A 20,843-nucleotide genomic window follows, 5' to 3' on the forward strand; every position below is an offset into this window, starting at 1 on the left:
ATGACCCCATCAAAAGGTGCAGGGTGTCAGACTGGATAAAAAAGCAGGACCCATCTATTTGCTGTCTACAAGAGACTCATTTTAGACAGAAGGACACCAGCAGCCTGAAAATAAAACGTTGGAGAACCATTTACCATTCAAATGGTCCTCAAAAGAAAGCAGGGGTAGCCATCCTTATATCAGATAAACTAAAATTTACCCCGAAGACTGTAGTGACAGATGAAGAGGGACACTATATCATACTTAAAGGATCTATCCAACAAGAGGACTTAACAATCCTCAATATATACGCCCCGAATGTGGGAGCTGCCAAATATATCAATCAATTAATAACCAAAATTAAGACATACTTAGATAATGATACACTTATACTTGGTGACTTCAATCTAGCACTTTCTACACTCAATAGGTCTTCTAAACACAACATCTCCAAAGAAACGTGAGCTTTAAATGATACACTGGACCAGATGGATTCCGCAAAATTTACATCCAAACTCAACTGAATACACATTCTTCTCAAGTGCACATGGAACTTTCTCCAGAATAGACCACATACTGGGTCACAAATCAGGTCTTAACCAATACCAAAATATTGGGATCGTCCCCTGCATATTCTCAGACCATAATGCCTTGAAATTAGAACTAAATCACAATAAGAGGTTTGGAAGGACTTCAAACACATGGAGGTTAAGGACCATCTTGCTAAAAGATGAAAGGGTCAACCAGGAAATTAAGGAAGAATTAAAAAGATTCATGGAAACTAATGAGAATGAAGACACAACTGTTCAAAATCTTTGGGATACAGCAAAAGCAGTCCTGAGGGGGAAATACATCTCAATACAAGCATCCATCCAAAAGCTGGAAAGAACTCAAACACAAAAGCTAACCTTACACCTAAAGGAGCTAGAGAAAAAAAGCAAATAGATCCTACACCCAGCAGAAGAAGAGAGTTAATAAAGATTCGAGCAGATCAATGAATTCGAGACCAGAAGAACTGTGGAACAGATCAACAAAACTAGGAGGTTCTTTGGTTCTTTGAATGAATTAATAAGATAGATAAACCATTAGCCAGCCTTATTAAAAAGAAGAGAGAGAAGACTCAAATTAATAAAATCATGAACGAGAAAGGAGAGATCACTACCAACACCAAGGAAATACAAACGATTTTAAAAACATATTATGATCAGCTATACGCCAATAAATTAGGCAATCTAGAAGAAATGGACGCATTCCTGGAAAGCCACAAACTACCAAAGCTGGAACAGGAAGAAATAGAAAACCTGAACAGGCCAATAACCAGGGAGGAAATTGAAGCCGTCATCAAAAACCTCCCAAGACACAAAAGTCCAGGGCCAGATGGCTTCCCTGGGGGAATTCTATCAAACGTTTAAAGAAGAAACCATACCTATTCTACTAAAGCTGTTTGGAAAGATAGAAAGAGATGGAGTACTTCCAAACTCGTTCTATGAGGCCAGCATCACCTTAATTCCAAAACCAGACAAAGATCACACAAAAAGGAGAATTACAGACCAATATCCCTGATGAACATGGATGCAAAAATTCTCAACAAGATACTAGCCAATAGGATCCAACAGTACATTCAGATAATTATTCACCATGACCAAGTAGGATTTATTCCCGGGACACAAGGCTGGTTCAACACTCATAAAACAATCAATGTGATTCATCATATCAGCAAGAGAAAAACCAAGAACCATATGATCCTCTCATTAGATGCAGAGAAAGCATTTGACAAAATACAGCATCCATTCCTGATCAAAACTCTACAGAGTGTAGGGTTAGAGGGAACATTCCTCAACATCTTAAAAGCCATCTATGAAAAACCCACAGCAAATATAATTCTCAATGGGGAAGCACTGGGAGCCTTTCCCCTAAGATCAGGAACAAGACAAGGATGTCCACTCTCACCACTGCTATTCAACACAATAATCAAAGTCCTAGCCTCAGCAATCAGACAACAAAAAGACATTAAAGGCATTCAAATTGGCAAAGAAGAAGTCAAACTCTCCCTCTTCACAGATGACATGGTACTATACATAGAAAACCCAAAAGAATCCACCCCAAGATTGCTAGAACTCATACAGCAATTTGGCATTGTAGCAGGATACAAAATCAATGCCCAGAAGTCAGTGGCATTTCTATACACTAACAATGAGACTGAAGAAAGAGAAATTAAGGAGTCAATCCCATTTACAATTGCACCCAAAAGCATAAGATACCTAGGTATAAACCTAACTAAAGAGGTAAAGGATCTATACCCTAAAAACTATAGAACACTTCTGAACGAAACTGAGGAAGACACAAAGAGATGGAAAAATATTCCCTGCTCATGGATTGGAAGAATTAATATTGTGAAAATGTCAATGTTACCCAGGGCAATTTACACGTTTAATGCAATCCCTATCAAAATACCATGGACTTTCTTCAGAGAGTTAGAACAAATTATTTTAAGATTTGTGTGAAATCAGAAAAGACCCCGAATAGCCAGGGGAATATTAAAAAAGAAAACCATAGCTGGGGGCATCACAATCCCAGATTTCAGGTTGTACTACAAAGCTGTGGTCATCAAGACAGTGTGGTACAGGCACAAAAACAGACACATAGATCAATGGAACAGAATAGAGAACCCAGAAGTGGACCCTCAACTTTATGGTCAACTAATATTTGATAAAGGAGGAAAGACTATCCACTGGAAGAAAGACAGTCTCTTCAATAAATGGTGCTGGGAAAATTGGACATCCACATGCAGAAGAATGAAACTAGACCACTCTCTTGCACCATACACAAAGATAAACTCAAAATGGATGAGAGATCTAAATGTGAGACAAGATTCCATAAAAATCCTAGAGGAGAACACAGGCAACACCCTTTTTGAACTCGGTCACAGTAACTTCTTGCAAGATACATCCACGAAGGCAAAAGAAAAAAAGCAAAAATGAACTATTGGGATTTCATCCAGATAAGAAGCTTTTGCACAGCAAAGGATACAGTCAACAAAACTAAAAGACAACCTACAGAATGGGAGAAGATATTTGCAAATGACCTATCAGATAAAAGGCTAGTATCCAAGATCTATAAAGAACTTATTAAACTCAACAGCAAAGAAACAAACAATCCAATCATGAAATGGGCAAAAGACATGAACAGAAATCTCACAGAGGAAGACATAGACATGGCCAACATGCACATGAGAAAATGTTCTGCATCACTTGCCATCAGGGAAATACAAATCAAAACTACAATGAGATACCAACTCACACCAGTGAGAATGGGGAAAATTATCAAAGCGGTAAACCACAAATGTTGGAGAGGATGTGGAAAAACGGGAACCCTCTTGCACTGTTGGTGGGAATGTGAACTGGTGCAGCCACTCTGGAAAACTGTGTGGAGGTTCCTCAAAGAGTTAAAAATAGACCTGCCCTACGACCTAGCAATTGCACTTTTGGGGATTTACCCCAAAAATGCAGATGCAATGAAATGCTGGGACACCTGCACCCCGATGTTTCTAGCAGCAATGTCCACAATAGCCAAACTGTGGAAGGAGCCTCGGTGTCCATCGAAAGATGAATGGATAAAGAAGATGTGGTTTATATATACAATGGAATATTACTCAGCTTTAGAAATGACAAATACTCACCATTTGCTTCGTCATGGATGGAACTGGAGGGTATTATCCTGAGTGAAATAAGTCAATCGGAGAAGGACAAACATTATATGGTCTCATTCATTTGGGGAATATAAATAATAGTGAAAGGGAATAGAAAGGAAGGAAGGAGAAATGGTTAGGAAATATCAGAAAGGGAGACAGAACATGAGAGACTCCTAACTCTGGGAAACGAACTAGGATGGTGGAAAGGGAAGAGGACGGGGGCGTGGGGGTGAATGGGTGACAGGCACTTAGGGGGGCACTTGATGGGATGAGCACTGGGTGTTATTCAGTATGTTGGCAAATTGAACACCAATAAAAAAATAATAAATTCATTATTAAAAAAGATTTTACTTATTCATGAGAGACACAGGGAGAGAGAGGCAGAGACACAGGCAGAGGGAGAAGCAGGCACAACGCAGCGAGCCTGATGTGGGACTCCAAGATAATGCCCTGAACTGAAGGCAGACACTCAACCACTGAACCACTCAGGCGTCCCTAAAGTTTTATTTTAAAAATAAATTTAACTTGGAGCACCTGGGTGGTTCAACCAATTAAGCCTCTGAATCTTTTTTTTATTTTTTTATTTTATTTATTTTATTTTATTATTTTATTTTATTTATTTTACTTATTTTATTTTATTTTATTTTATTTTATTTATTTTATTTTATTTATTTTATTTATTTTATTTTATTTTATTTATTTTATTTTATTTTATTTATTATTAATGAGAGCTACAGAGAGAGAGAGGCAGAGACACATGCAGGGTCCATGCAGGGAGCCGGACGTCAGGCCCTGGGCCAAAGACGGCGCTAAACCACTGAGCTACCAGGGCTGCCAGAGCCTCTGACTCTTGATCCTAGCTCAAGTCTTCCTCTGTAGTTGGTGAGTTCAAGCCCTGCATGGGAGTGAAGTATACTTCCAAACAAAAAGTGTTTTTTGTTTTTTTTTTAAGATTTTATTTATTTGAGAGAGGGGTGGGGGAGAGCACTGAGGGAGAGTGAGAGGAAGAAGCAGTCTCCAGTGAGCAGAGAGCCCTAAATGGGGCTCCATCCCAGGACCCTGAGATCATGACCTTAACAGAAGGCACACACTTAACCCTCTGAGCTATCCAGGCGCCCCCAAATAAGTGTTTCTTTTTAAAAAAGATTTTATTTATTTATTCATGAGAGACACACACAGAGAGAGAGGCAGAGACACAGGCAGAGGGAGAAGCAGGCTCCATGCAGGGAGCCCGACGTGGGACTCGATCCTGGATCTCCAGGATCGCGCCCTGGGCCAAAGGCAGGCGCTCAACCGCTGAGCCATCAGGGCTGCCCTAAATAAGTGTTTCTTTACTTAAATTATTATTTATTTGAAAGAGCGAGAAAGCACACACGCTCCCGGGGGGACAGGGGCAGAGAGACAGTCCTAAGCAGACGCTGGGCTCAGGGGGAGCTGAGGTGGGGCTCAATCTCAGGACCCTGAGATCAAGACATGAGCGAAAACGAAGAGTCCCACTGTGTTTAACCCTTTATGCCACCCAGAAGCTCTCCCGCAAAAATCCTTTAGAAATAAAATAAAAAGAAATAAAATGTAATTCTACACCTAAGATGTGTTCACTACATGGTATATTAATGATACCTTAAAACAAAAACAAAACACCAGAAGAACTAAGGAGGGGATGGGTTAAAAACGGAATAGAAGTAAAATAGAACAAATCTGTTGGTTCATTGATTTGGCTGTTCTGAGTAGAAAATTCTTTAAGTTGGTAACTGCTTCTGCAGGAGAGCTAAGAACACTCCAGCCCAGGCAGTTACGGAAGGAGGAGCCTGCTTCCTTCCTCAACTACCTTTTCTCGCCTCGGAGGCGGAGTCAGAAAACGCGCAGGAGGTTTAAACCTCACTTGCCGGGCAGCCCCGGTGGCTCAGTGGTTTAGCGCCGCTTGCAGCCCGGGGCGTGATGCTGGAGACCCTGGATCGAGTCCCACGTCGGGCTCTGTGCATGGAGCCTGCTTCGCCCTCTGCCTGTGTCTCTGCCTCTCTCTCTCGGTCTGTCATGAATGAATACATAAAATCTTAAAAAAAAAAAAAAAAAAAAACAAAAAAACCGCACTTGCCTGCGCATCTCGACCCCCGGAGCCTAACCTTCGGGCGGCGGGGGCGCCCCGCGCAGCCCCCGCACCGCCTGCACGGCCGGCACCGCCCCGAAGTCTGCCCCGCGCCTGCCGGGACCCCAGCTCCGCCCTCGGCGTCCCGCCCCGCCCCTGGCCCTGCGCCCTTCCCGGTCCTCCCGCCACGCCCGGTGCGCCCAGCTCGGCCGCCACCCGACTCTCCTCGCGGCTGTATCCGCCTAGGCCGGGTGGCGCGAGCCCGGCGGGTCAGGTGCAGGGCGCCATGGCCGAGCCCGCCCCCGGCCCGGTCACGCAGCAGGTCAGCGGCCGCGCCGTCCCAGCCGCGGCCCCGAGCGGTCCCGAGCGCGGGCAGCCCCTGTCCGCCGCGGTGGCCGAGCTACCGGTGCTGGACGCCTCCGGGAGGCGGGTGCCGTTCGGCGCGCTGTTCCGGGAGCGTCGGGCGGTGGTGGTGTTCGTGCGGGTGAGCGCAGGGCCGGGCCGAGGCTGCCCTCCAGCCGGGGCGGGGGGCCGTCGGGGCCTGCGGGAGCCGGGGCCGGGCGCCCCCCTGCGGCTTCCTGGGGCTCCCGGGCGATCTGCGGCTGCGCTCGCGAGCTCCCGGAGGCCTGCGAGCCGTGCGCAGCCGAGGCGTCGCCCCGCAGCGCAGGCCCGGGGGAGTGGCCGCGCCCCGGTGCTAAGGCGCTCGGGCGCCCTCCACACTAACCTACCAGCCGGGAGGGGCGTTCGTCCGCGTCACGCCGAATCGAGGGCTCGGGTCGCTAACTTGTCCTTTGTGCCGTGTTGGGATTTCAGCATTTCCTGTGTTACATTTGCAAGGAATACGTAGAAGATCTGGCCAAAATCCCCAAGAGTTTTTTACAGGTAAGTTTCCTGAGAGCCGCAGCGCGCCCTGCTTCAAAGTCGTCTTACGAGAAGCGCGGTGGGGTGAGGTGCAGGCTACGACCCCTCCCCGCCGCGGGCCCTCACACCCTCCCGCACATCTCTCCAACACCTTCAGAAAGAGAGGGAGACCTTCGAGGTCTTTTCTCTCCTCCTTTATTCGCTGCTACCTGCTTCTTAACATACCAACCATAAAAAATTTTGATGTTAGTAACCTATTTGCAAATGTTGAATGATAATAACCAAAAACGCAAATGCTAGAAATTATTGATATTTTATTCCCTTTATTTATTTTTAAATAAGAGCACTCCAAATAGGGGCGCCTGGGTGGCTCAGTGGGTTGAGTCCACCGTCCGCCCAGGTCATGATCCCAGGGTCCTGGGGTCCAGGCAAATCGGGCTCCTTGCTCAGTGGGGGAGCCTGTTTCCCAGCTAGTTCGCTCTGGGTCTCTCTCTCTCTCTCTCTCTCTCTAGCTCACTCTCTCAAATAAATAAAACCTTTAAAAATAAACCCACTCGCAATAGTTGTTTAGGAAAATACTAAAATATCTTAAAGGTTAAAATTTGTATTTGTTAGGATGTGCCTTCCACATTCCTGTGACAACCACATATATATGTTATTTCTCAGGCACATATACATTTGTCCCCAGATGAGCTTTTGAGTGAAAGAATTGGACAACCGTGGTAAAACTAAGATCTGTTGTCATCAGGCCCTACTAATTGGGATGTGAAAAAATAAAACCTGTCTGATTAAGCCTACTTCAATAATTTTTATTCTTTTTTAGTGTATGCCTTTGGGTGGAGCATTGAGATTTTTTTTTTGGAGATATTGACTATAATATCTTGAAGTTCTTAACAAGAGATCGACTGAATGAACATTTTGGCAGACATTGCTTTGCTTTGACTCGCACAATTTTGCTGTTTATTCCATTCTTCTAGAAGCCTATAGGTGGCATTCGAATGGAACAGAAGAGTTGGATAAGGGGAGGTTTTATAAAATATATATAATTTCTGGTAATATGTACCTGCCCCTTTTTTCTCCTAAAGGAAGCAGATATCACCCTTATAGTAATTGGACAGTCATCCTACCATCATATTGAGGTAAATATATCAGAAATTGAAAAACTAACAAATCTGTTTCAGACATAAAAATTATTTTATTTGAACTGCTAACTGTAGATTGCATTGCTAAAGTAAAGATAGGTTATCATTACTTTTCTCTCACTTTTATTTATACAAATTCCAAACATCTTTTTTTAGCCTTTCTGCAAACTGACTGGGTATTCTCATGAAATCTATGTTGATCCTGAGAGAGAAATTTATAAAAGATTGGGAATGAAAAGAGGTGAAGGAATTGCCTCCTCAGGTAAGACATGAAACATCTCATCAGAAAACATTGATGGTGCATTTTCACACTTGTGCATAGGAAAACAAATGGTAAATTCACAAATCAGGCTGCTTTTTATGATTCTAGTAAGTGGGCCCAATACACTGGAGTCTCAAAGATTCGTTTCCTGGGTATAATGACATAGACAGCTGTTTGTGAAGTACTAAATGAGTGAAGAAAGCAAGTTGGAGAACAGTGTTTTCAGTATGATTCAATTTTTGTGGAAATAAAAAACTTTATTTTCATAAATATGGAGAGTACATATGTGTGTATGTGTCATGAGAAAGGTTTTAAAAGATACTGCCATGCTTACCCCAATATGGAAGTTAGAAAAGTGGCTTTTGTATTTTTAACAACAAGTATATTTTACTTCTGCCATTAAATGAAAAGTAATGTTGCTTGAGTTGTTATATTTTCTTAACACCATGGCTTTTAAAGCTGCATGTTTTGTAACTGATGAAATCTTAGTTTTCATTTGAAGCCCACCTCCAAGCCGAAGCTGTTTCCCTCATTGAACTTGAATAGCACCTTGTACTGTGTCATATGCCCTATTAATGCACTTAAGGTGGCCAGATAGTAGAGTTAGTCGAAGTTTGAGATTTTGTCTTCACAAGGTCCACATTCCCTGCCTTTAACGCAGTTCTTTGTAATTAACAGAGCTTCATCAGCCTTAGGTGAACTATTTCTGTGTGTATTAGGTAGAAAGAATGGCTTCTGAAATGCCAGTTGAGAGAACTCAGACTCAAATTCTTCCTCAGCAAATATTGTTGAGCTTTTGTCCTTAATCTCCACCTTGTGGAAGCTCCCAGGAGGACAGTGATAAACAGACCCTACCATCCTGAAACTCCTACTCTCTTCTGGGAGACAGAGGCAAACAGCTGATTACAATTTAAGGGCTCGTAATAGAGAACATGTACTGGGAATACCGATGCCAGAAATATGAGGGGAGAGAAGAATCTGGGAAGGCTTCTCAGAGGAGGTGTCATCTAAGCCCTCTCTTAAAGGAGTTAGCTGGGTGAAGTGAGACTGGGGAAGGGTGTTGCTGGTGGAAAGTAGCACATGCAAAGGCAGATAGGGATGAAAAACTGTGACTCTTGGAGAAGTGGGGGTCCCTACGTCAGGCCAGAATTTAGGAGCCAGTTTGGGAATTGGTGTGAGCCAAGGGACAGGTTGTGGCTAATTCAGGCCGAGTCTGGGGTGACCTGCCAAGGAGCTTGGATTTGTTCTGGAGGCAGTGGGGGCACCATCAGGCATTTGAGGTGGAGAAGTGATAGTTCTGTGTCCACTGTGGATGAGTAGTTGGAACTTGCCAGATCAGAGCGAGTAGTAGGGGGTAGTAATAGGCTGGAAAGAAATGACAGGGCAGGAAGTAGAGATGGAGAGGAGGGATGGGTTGGGAACTGTCACGTCATAGAGTTGACATGATGCCTTTACTGATGTTTTTGAGAAAAGCAACCTAAACTTTATTAAAACTAACGATGAACTAGCGTACACGTAGAGTGTACCAAGAGTGTTTCTCCTCAGTGTAGGAAATGGCAATGTATAGATTGAGAGCCTTACTTACCGGCAGACTGTTTTCTGTGTTCTAACAGTCCCAGTGTAAGTTATCATTTAGCACTCCAGATCTAAACTGTGAGTTTCACCTTAGTAACACCTCACCGTTCATTGACACAATAAAAATACAGAATTGTAAAAATGGATTCTAAACAAAATATATGCTTATAATTATTAGAGAAGTTATATTCACATCTTTTAAAGTCCTGTGACCTGTGTTAAAGTGCTATATTTCCAACCAGGAAATAGTATTCTCTCATAAAATCATCTTTTAGGGGATCCCTGGGTGGCTAGCAGTTTGGTGCCTGCCTTTGGCCCAGGATTGAGTCCCACATCAGTGCCCTTGCATGGAGCCTGCTTCTCCCTCTGCCTGTGTCTCTGCCTCTCTCTAAGTGTGTCTATCATGAATAAATAAATAAAATCTTTTAAAAAATAATCTCTTAAAAGTTTCTCTCTGAATAAGCAGAAATCTCAGAATCAATCTGAGAATAGTCCTACTTGAAGATTAAGGAACTAAAATATATAATAACTTTAAATTAATGGAAATTTTATAAAGACAAAGAATAAGAAAATAAAGCCCTTAAATACCAGGGAGTAATGGGTTTGTGGAAGACTGAAAAACAGGAGTTTTGTACATAAGGACTAAATTTAACTGGGCAAAATTAGATTGTGTTTGAAGCAAAGACTGTTAAATTTTAGGTCATGGAATCTCCTTCAATTGAATTTCTAATATTTTGGAAATATTAAATGACCCCTTCTTAGGATATTTGGATTTTTAAATATTTTAGATATAAAATCCTAGGGAACAGGAAAATTTAGTCTTTTACTCAGGTCTCTAAGCTACTGGGCCATATTTGTTTCTTGGTAAGATGACTGTGCATCATCATGGAAATAGAAGACTCAGAGAGAGGAAAGAAAAAGATAGGTATCTGGAAATACTTAAGGATTCAGGCAGGTCAAAGGCAGCATAACCATCAAAACAAAAAAAAAAACAAAAAACAAAACAAAAAAAAGCATGACATAAAAGGCAGGGATAGGAGAAAGATAAATTATAAGAAAGGTAAAGAGACTGGTTCCCTTTGCTCAGAGGAAGAGAAAGTACAGTATTAGTCACTGTGGGAAAGGACTTAGAAAAGCTGACAGCCATGGGAAGATGGAGAGGCAGCTGGACTATCTGTCGTTACAGACAACTCCCGAGGTCTTGGTAGCCGAGCCTGGGAGAGGCCATTTCCTTCTCCGTTCATTTCAAGACGGGTGTATCTATTGAGATGCCTTTCCTTCAAGCAGCAGGGACACAGGGAGAAGGACCCGGGCCTCTCTCATCTCGTGGCTCTGGCATTTTCAACCCAAGGCCTCCAAGAATGTAGAAGGAACATGAAAGTTTTGAGGAGCTGACCAGGAAAAGACCCACATCATTTTACCCATGAGTTAGAACATAGTCACCTGGCTGCACCAAACTGCCAGGAAAACTGGAAATGCAGTTTAGCTGTGGGCCCCGAAAGAGCAAGTGGGTTTTGATGAGCCTATACCAGTCTGTGCCACAGTGTCTCTTGAAAAGGAGTGTAGACACATAGTAGTAGGTGAGAGATTAAACAGATAAGAAATGGGGTATGAAAAGGGAAAGCATTAAGGGCACCTGGCTGTTTCAGTCAGTTAAAGCATGGGACTCTTGATCTTGGGGTTGAGAGTTTGAGCCCCATGGTAGGCGTGGAGATTACTTAAAATTTGTATAAAAGAAAAAGTAGGGGGAAGCACTGCCAGTTTGAGGAGCCTACAGCTGACATTTTTCTGTGGCAGATGACTGGGATATCTCATCACTTCTTCCTTCAACATAGTAGTTCTCAACCAAGGGGACATTTGGTGTTATCTGCAGACATTTGTAGTTTGTCAGAACTTCAGTGAATGGTACTGTGGCGTCTAGTGGATACACAGGCAGTGATGCTGCTCAGCAGCCTACATGGCACTGGACAAAGACGTGGTCAAGAATGTCAACAGTGAAAGGCTGAGAAACCTTTCTTTGAAGGAAGAAGACAAGTTGAAAGTAAGATAACACAAAAAAGAGAATATTTCAAGGGGATGGGCAAAAATGGGTGAAGGAGGGGGAGGTACAGGCTTCCAGTGATGGAATGAAGAAATCATGGGGATGAAAGGTACAGCATAGGGAATGTAGTCAGTGGTATTGTACCAGTGTTGTGTGGTGACATATGGCAGCTACACTTGTGGGGAGCCTCACCCAACCATAGAGCTGTGCAATCACTACATCGTATGCTCAAAACTAATGTCCATTCTGTGTCAACTGTGCTTCAAAACAAGAATGTTTTACAGGAGCACTACCATTATCTTCTGATACCTGATTGAATATAAAATGATAATATCTAAAGACACTTCCCAATATTTCAGGAAAGAGCCCTCACATAAAATCAAATATACTCTCAGGAAGCATTCGGAGCCTGTGCAGGGCAGTGACTGGCCCTCTGTTTGATTTTCAAGGAGACCCTGCTCAGCAAGGTGGAACCCTCATCCTAGGTCCAGGTAAGCAGCAAAGTCCAAAGCCAGCACTCTTTTTGTGCATTTCTTCATAAAATAGACACTTGTAAAAATAGCAATTTGACTTTGTAACAGTCATGATTCTGTGCTTGTAGGGGTCACCTCTGTTTTCAAAGGCATCTGTGTATTTTTACTGGTTGTAATGTGCCCATCGTTCTGTGCCTGAATGATCTCAGGTATTTGGGGTAGAAAAATCCGTAGTGGTTTGGTGAATTATATATATGTCTGTAAAACTATTTAAACAGTTCATGGATGGGGGCAGCCCTGGTGGCTCAGCGGTTTAGCCCCGCCTGCAGCCCGAGGTGTGATCCTGGAGACCCAGGATCGAGTCCCACGTCCGGCTCCCTGCATGGAGCCTGCTTCTCCCTCTGTCTGTGTCTCTGCCTCTCTCTCTCTCACTCTATGTGTGTCTCTATGAATAAATACATAAAATCTTTAAAAAAACCAAACAGTTCATGAAAGTGGGGTGCCTGGGGGGCTCAGTAGGTTAAGCATCAGATAATTGATTTCAGCTCAGGTCATGATTTTAAGGTTGTGGGATCAAGCCCTGCATGAGCTGTAATCAGCGGGGACCGCGCTCGAGATTTTCTCTTTCTCTACCTCCCCCACTTCTCTACACTCGCATGCTTTGTCTCTAAAATAAATAAATCTTCAGATGCCTGGATGGCTCAGGGGTTGAGCATCTGCCTTTGGCTCAGGTCGTGATCCTGGGGTCCTGGGATCGAGTTCCACATCAGGCTCTGCACAGGGAGCTTGCTTCTCCCTCTGCCTGTGTCTCTGCCTCTCTCTCTCTCTCTCTCTCTCTCTCTCTCTCTGTCTCTCATGAATAAATAAATAAAATCTTTAAAAAAATTAATCTTAAAAAAAGTTCATGGAAGTGAACATTTTCACAGAGAGTAAACCATCAAGCCTTTCTTCTTCTTCTTTTTCTTCTTCTTTTTTTTTCTTTTTTTTTTGCTCAATAGCAGAAATCAGTCCAGTTACTTCTATCTAACAAGATTCCAGAACTTGCTCAGTGTCAGGGAACTCTGCTCCAGGGACAGCTCATTTGGTAACAATTACTATAAGCCACATAGTTTTAGTAGCTTTTTGATCACTTTGGACCACCTGGAATTTCTTTGGCTACATGGTTGAGTGTTGGATCTCTACCATGATCAAGTATTGTAGTCAGGGACAGGCACTCACATATAACAGTGTGAATCACTAAATTGTGAATACATTTTTCTGTTGTTCTTCTTCTTTAAAATTGTCCACATTAGTGAATGTAGCTTCTAGAAGTCAAAAAATTAACATTTACTTTAATAAACTCCACATGTCTGAAGTCTTTAGAAGGAGGCTTTTGACCACACATTATGGCTTTTGGGCTTTCTGCAGCTGCAGCACTGTGGCTAGCTAAAACCTATAATTTTATCTATCCTTCTCTTGTGGATTTATACCAGTTAGACTAGAAAAGAAAAAGAGGCCCTGTTTTATGAGAATAAGTCCTCTAGATTAGCCCTGAATGATATTGAGCCATATTTTTGGATGGCTTGTTTCCATCTTCAGACCTATTTTGAGTCCCTAATCTCCATGTCTCAGCATCATTTAACCACATGTTCAGGTGTGTAAGTGACGAGCACACAGAGACCATCATTTGTGTGCCAAGTTGGGAACATAATAAGGAGAATATCTTGATACTGCCTGCTGGAAGAAATGTAGTTCCTCTAAGTAAAGAGCTGGGTATACATATTTATACAAACTTTTCATGGTTAAACCTATATTTCATTTTGCCTTATTTGATAATCATCCAATTTATGATATTAAATTTATAGTGATTACTATAAATACCACAGGTAAGTACAATGCAGAAAACATACCTCTTATGATATTTACTTAATTGTATGTTTTACATTAAAATTGTAGTCTTGAGTCCAAAAATTAAAGTAAAAAAGACCCTAGACCTATAAATTATGAATTTGTTATTTAAACGGATAAAAGGATTGTGGACATCTAAGTGTATTATAACTGACTTTGTCAATGTCCTGATTTTTCAGCCTCTTTTGGTCTATGGTTGTAATGCAGATAGCCTATTAAATCAGTGTTTGGGAGTGAATTTTTTTTTGAAGTGAGTGATTTATTCCATTATTACATTTGAGAAACAGATGTGATTTTCCAGCTTGATATCTATATTAGTTCCATATTCTGCCTGTTTGACAGGACATTTTATTTAATTACATCTAATAAAACCTAACAGAGGTTATAATTTAACAATCTTTCCCCTTGGATCTCATAAAACATTAAGTATCACTCATTTAAACCATAATCCTTGTTATGCTTTATTACCTTAATTAAAAATTATTAGGGCATTATATAGAGAATATTATGAACTTCAGGCAATTAATTTTTCCCTTTAGACTAATTAAAAGTTGAAAGGCTTCCTTGATTCTAATAAGCAATAAATCTAATGAATAATACTATATGCTGGGACGCCTGGTTGGCTCAGTGGTTGAGCGTCTGCCTTTGGCTCAGGTTGTGATCTTGGGGTCCTGGGATTGAGTGGCACATCTGTCTCCCCACAGGGAGCCTGCTTTTCCCTCTGCTTATGCCTCTGCCTCTCTCTCTGTGTCTCTCATGAGTAAATAAGTAAAATCTAAAAAAAAGAATAATACTATATGTCAACTTCTGCCTTTTATTCTATTCTCTTTTAGGTAACAACATCCATTTTATACACCGTGATAGAAATAGAATGGATCACAAACCCATCAACTCTGTTTTACAGCTTGTAGGAGTTCAGCACGTGGACTTCACAAGCAGACCTTCAATTATCCATGTGTGATGGTATAGACACTTGTCACTTTCAAACGGACCCTTGAGATATGACCTGAAATGTTCAGAGCGTGGTATCCTTGAGCAGTGTCTAACTTGTTGGCTTTTGCCAGCCTTTAAGGAGTTATGAAAACATGAAGAGACCATGTACTATTTATTGCATTCTGGGAGGCATTAGTTGTCAAAAATGTGACATATATTTATAATTCTATAGCTTTTAAAATTTTACATAAAAATTTTATTTATATAAAATAAAAGCTATAAAATTAGAAATACCATTCTTTATTTTATATTATGGTATATCCATTCAATGAAAGTTTCTATTGGCCATTAAAAAAATAAATTCTTTCAAAGAACATATAAAGGGAAAGGTAAGCAACTCACTACCATTTTACCCAGTGGAAAAAGCAGGATAGTTAATTCTGTAAATAATACAATATGTTTATATTTTTGTTTGCTTAGGGAAAAAAATATGGGAAATCAACACACCAGAATATTGTCAGTAGGTACCTCTATGTGGTAGAGGTGTCTTTATTTTCTTTTCCATACTTTTATCTCTGAACTGTCCTATAATGAGCATGATTCATTTTTTTGGCTAGGAAAAGTTCTTTAAAAATTATATGAAGAATATATTACTACATAGCAAGATCCACAAAGTTGCACTTACGTAGGTTGCTGTCCACATGTTTCTATCTTCATTGCTTTACTCAGAGGAAATAGAGCAAACCAGACCTTCTGCATAGCCTGTGTTCAAAGCACCTTGTACCAACACACTCACTATCCATTTCTCTAGGATTTTTGCAAGGAGCAGTAAAAGGAGAAAAAAAGTCTTATATATTTTAAAATATGGTTCAGTATATTTTCTGAAAGGATTTTAAGAATTGTTTAAACTAAAAAAAAAATTTGTAATTTAAATGTATACTGCTTTGATTGCCAGATGGCTTTTATTTAGTGTATTGTTGTCCTCTTTAATTTCTCTAGTAGGTTTAGTTGGGAAGTTTCTGAGAAATTCTTTTTTTTTAAATTTATTTTTTATTGGTGTTCAATTTGCCGACATATAGAATAACACCCAGTGCTCATCCCATCAAGTGCCCCCCTCAGTGCCCATCACCCAGTCACCCCCACCCCCACCACCTCCCTTTCTACCACCCCTAGTTTTTTCCCAGAGTTAGGAGTCTCTCATGTTCTGTCTCCCTTTCTGATATTTCCCACTCATTTTTTTTCCTTTCCCCTTTATTCCCTTTCACTATTTTTTATATCCCCCAAATGAATGAGACCATATAATGTTTGTCCTTCTCTGATTGATTTACTTCATTCAGCATAATACCCTCCAGTTCCATCCATGTCGAAGCAAATGGTGGGTATTTGTCATTTCTAATGGCTGAGTAATATTCCATTGTATACATAGACCACCTCTTCTTTATCTATTCATCTTTCGATGGACACCGAGGCTCCTTCCACAGTTTGGCTATTGTGGACATTGCTGCTAGAAATATCGGGGTAGGGGGATCTCTGGGAGGCTTAGTGGTTTAGAGCATGCCTTTGGCCCAGGGCATGATCCTGGAGACTAGGGATCAAGTCCCACATCAGGCTCCCTGCATGGAACCGGTTTCTCCTTCTGCCTGTGTCTCTGCCTCTCTCTCTGTCTGTCTGTGTGTGTGTGTGTGTGTGTGTATGTGTGTGTGTGTCAGGAATAAATAAATCTTAAAAATAAAAAAAAAACAAAATCTTTAAAAAATAAATAAATAAAAAGTAAACATCGGGGTGCAGGTGTCCCAGTGTTTCACTGCATCTGAATCTTTGGGGTAAATCCCCAGCAGTGCAATTGCTGGTTCGTAGGGCAGATCTATTTTTAACTCTTTGAGGAACCTCCACCAGTTTTCCAGAGTGGCTGCACCAATTTACATTCCCACCAACAGTGCAAGAGGGTTCCCTTTTCTCCGCATCCTCTCCAACATTTGTTGTTTCCTGCCTTGTTAATTTTCCCCATTCTCACTGGTGTGAGGTGGTATCTCATTGTGGTTTTGATTTGTATTTCCGTGATGGCAAGTGATGCGGAGCATTTTCTTTCTGAGAAATTCTGACGAAAATACAGTAAGATCAAACTCTTGGTAATTATTAGCAAGTATATACTGCTTTGAATTTTTATAAGCTTTTATATCAAGCATATGAGGTCACATGCAAAAAATATATTTTAAGTTTCCAAATATTTTAATGTATGTTTGTGTATATACACATAGACAATCATGTTTTTAATCAATAAAAATGAAATTTCTCATGAAATTTAAAATTAAGCAGTTTTGTGCTATTTTTTATACTGAGGAAGCACTGGTGACCCAGATCCCTCTGCTGATTTTAGTCTTAACACTGCTGAATCATAGCTTACACAAAACTTTATATGTTTGTAAACGTATAGCACATTTCCCTAAGATACATAAATGTTCTTTGTGTGGCTTCAGGGAGATACAGTTATACAAACACGGTGCAGTGGTTTGCTGACCCAAACAAACATATTTAGTACCAAAATATTTTTTTTAAGATTTTATTTTTTTGAGGGTGAGGAGGAGCAGAGGGAGAGGTACAAGAGCAAATTCTGTGCTGAGCACAGAGCCCAAAGCAGGGCTCAGTCCCACAACCCAGGGATCATGACCTGAGCAGAGACCAAAGTTGGACACCTAACCAGCTGAGCCACCCAGGCATTCCAAAACAAAAATTTCTCATAGGTACTGTGAAATCTATAAACATGCTCTGTACCCAATAATGTACTAGACTCAAAATTTTGAAAAACCTTCCTAAAGTAAATACAAAGAAATACTAGTAGAAGAATATGATCTAGCACTTTTATGCTAATTATTTATCAAGTAGTATGCCAAGTGTTCTACATACATTAGCTCTATAGAATTGGCATCATCATCATGCCCGTTTCACAGAGAAGAAACATTTTTTTTTAAACTGCTTTTAATAAGAAAGTGAGGAAATGGAAATCACCAGGGCCAAAAGCAGAAGCAGAAACAAGGCTGATGACCATGCCCTGAAGCCGTGGCCTGCTCTGGAGTTTGTGCTCATCCCAGGAATGTTTCTTTGCCAACTCAAAGGCCTTGTGCAGTACAGAGTTAAAACCAAGATTAGTGCATAAACTGTGGCCTGAGACCTATGCCTGAGACCTGGGGCTTCTAAGGGCTACAACTCTATAGACAAAGAGGCCAGTGAGGAAGTGTTGTAAGACTTCTACAATGAATCACTAAGGCAACAAAAATTTTAATAAGATGAAAGTGCATGTTTAATTTAAAAAGCAAATATTTTTCAAGAAGATTGATAATAAGCTAGTAACCTGCATAAAATGCTTATTTATGTTACCATCTACCACTGGGGCCAGAGTGATAACATGGACCATGTGAAACTGAGAGACAGACTTTGTAAAGAAGCAACATCATCTACTCCAAAGTTCCTAGTTACTTTAAGAAGAGTGTTCCAGAAAATTAAAGGTGTGTAGTTGCAGAAGGTACATTTACACATCATTATGTGAAAAATTGGTTTTCATTTATTTATTTAAATAGGCTCCATGCCCAACATAGGGCTTGAACTCATGACCCTGAGATCCAGAGACACGCTCTACTGACTGAGCCAGCCAGGTGCTCCTAGTTTTCATTTAGAACAGAGTTCTTTTAAATTAATTTCGCTCATTTTCTTGTACCCAATAAAAAGTAGAGTGGCAGCTATTCATATATACTGGCTCTACTAGCAGAAAACTTTGAAAATAGTTACAAGATGTCAGTTTTATATCAGCATTACATAAATTTGAATGATTACCTATGTGATAAAAATAATATACTAAATTAAGAAACCTATGGAGCAGAATATACTTGGTATTTGTTTTGATATACATATAATTTGTAATTGTGTCTAAGCTGTCAGTCAAAATAGATATTATAGTTGTTAAAATTTAACAAATTTTTAAAACTTTTTATAGTGGTAAAATATACATAAGATAAAAATTTACCATTTTTAAGTGTCCCCGGTTCAGTGACATTAGGTAAGTTCACAGTATCATGCAACCATCACCACTACCTACCTCCAGAATTTTGTCATATCTTACTGAAACTCTGTACCCATTAAATAATACCTCTCATTGCTCCCTCCCCCTAGCCCCTGCTAATGACAATTCTAAATTTCTGCCTTTATAAATTTGATGACCCCAGGAACCTCATATAAGTGGAGTCATACAATATTTATCCTTTTATGTCTGTGTTGATTTCACTTAGCATAAAGTCCTCAAGTTTTATCAGTGGTGTAGAGCATGCCTTCATTCCTTTTTAAGGCTAAATTATATTTCATTGTATGTATGTACACATTTTATTCATCCATCCATCCCTCAATATTGAATGTACACCCTGATAAACAACTATCTGTTTGATTCCCTGCCCAGGAGTGGAATTGCTGGATAATATACGCATTTTGTGTTTAAGGAACCACTATACTATTTGTTTTCCACAGCAGCAGCCAGATATACATTTTATGTTCCTCTCAGCAGTGTACAAGGGTTCCAATTTCTCTATATCCTCACCAACACTTGTTTCTATTTTTTTAGATATTGATTGATTGTAATCTCTATATCCAGGGTGAGGCTTGCACTCACAACCCTGAAATCAAGAGTCACATGCTCTACTGAGCCAGCAGGTGCCCCCTTTTTTTTCATAGCAGCCATTCTAATGGGTCTGAAGTGATATCTTATTGCAGTTTTGACAAAATTTACCGATTTATAAACATGTATACACAATAACCCCCCAAAACATTATCTATGAGCAGGTGATGTTGAATAATTATTTTTTATTTTTAAGCCACATGTCTGGCGTGGAGCTACATCACAGAATACTGAGATTGAGACCTGAACCGAGATCAAGACTCTGATGTTTAACTGACTAGCCACACAGGCGTCCTCAAATAATTTTTTTAAAGATTTTATTCATTTATTCATAAAAGACACACACACACACACACACAGAGAGAGAGAGAGAGAGAGAGAGAGACAGAGACACAGGCAGAGGGAGAAGCAGGCTCCAAGCAGGGAGCCCAGCGTGGGACTTGATCCCAGGTCTCCAGGATCGCGCCCTGGGCCAAAGGCAGGCGCCAAACCGCTGCGCCACCCAGGGATCCCCTACTTCAGACATTTTTAATGTCTGCTTAACAGTGGGCAACAAAGTTCAGGGTACCATGTTTCTTTTTTTTTTAAAAAAAATATATTATTGGGTAGCCTGGGTGGCTCAGTGGTTTAGCGCCACCTTCAGCCCAGGGCGTGATCCTGGAGACCTGGGATCAAGTCCCACGCTGGGCTCCCTGCTTGGAGCCTGCTTCTCCCTCTGCCTATGTCTCTGCCTCTCTCTCTCTCTCTCTCTCTGTATGACTACATAAAAAAAAAAAAAATGTCTGAAGTATTAAAGAGCAGCTTTTGTAAATCAACCTGCGTTGTCCCCATTGGTAGTGAACATGTTTTTTAAATGGGTCCTATATGTTTTGATTTCTTTAAGTTGGAAATCTTTAATGATTTTAATGAATGGTGTGCCAAAAAAACTCTCATTTTGAAACTTTTAGCAAATAACAAGCCTTACAAACAGGAAAACATGGAAATCTGACTTTTAAATAAGAAGGAAGCTAAATAGGATAAATAATTGAAAGCTCAAATAGGATAAAATATTTAATTTTGAAATTCTGTAATTTTGCTTTACAGTTTATGATGGAGCTCCTATTTTTAATTGGGTAAATAAATGTGAATTCTGTATCAGAAAATAATGAAATGGGGGTACCTGGGTGGCTCAGTAGTTGAGAGTCTGACTTGTGATTTCACCGCATGTCATGATCTCAGGGTCATGAAATCAAGCTCTGCACCCCATGCTCATG

At 40.7% G+C, this 20,843-nt stretch overlaps 1 protein-coding gene across 1 annotated transcript; it reads left to right on the forward strand.

The window, feature by feature from the left end:
* Nucleotides 1–5,921: 5,921 nt before the first annotated feature.
* PRXL2C (peroxiredoxin like 2C) lies at nt 5,922–15,221 on the forward strand. The gene is made up of 6 exons (XM_041736705.1): nt 5,922–6,240; nt 6,570–6,638; nt 7,703–7,756; nt 7,916–8,021; nt 11,997–12,128; nt 14,831–15,221. Exons 1-6 carry the CDS (start codon nt 6,043–6,045, stop codon nt 14,956–14,958), a joined length of 687 nt encoding a protein of 228 aa, XP_041592639.1. The 5' UTR covers nt 5,922–6,042; the 3' UTR covers nt 14,959–15,221.
* The last annotated feature ends 5,622 nt before the right edge of the window (nt 15,222–20,843 follow it).

This window comes from Vulpes lagopus, chromosome 2 (genome assembly GCF_018345385.1).
Source record: "Vulpes lagopus strain Blue_001 chromosome 2, ASM1834538v1, whole genome shotgun sequence".
NCBI classification, from domain to species: domain Eukaryota; kingdom Metazoa; phylum Chordata; class Mammalia; order Carnivora; family Canidae; genus Vulpes; species Vulpes lagopus.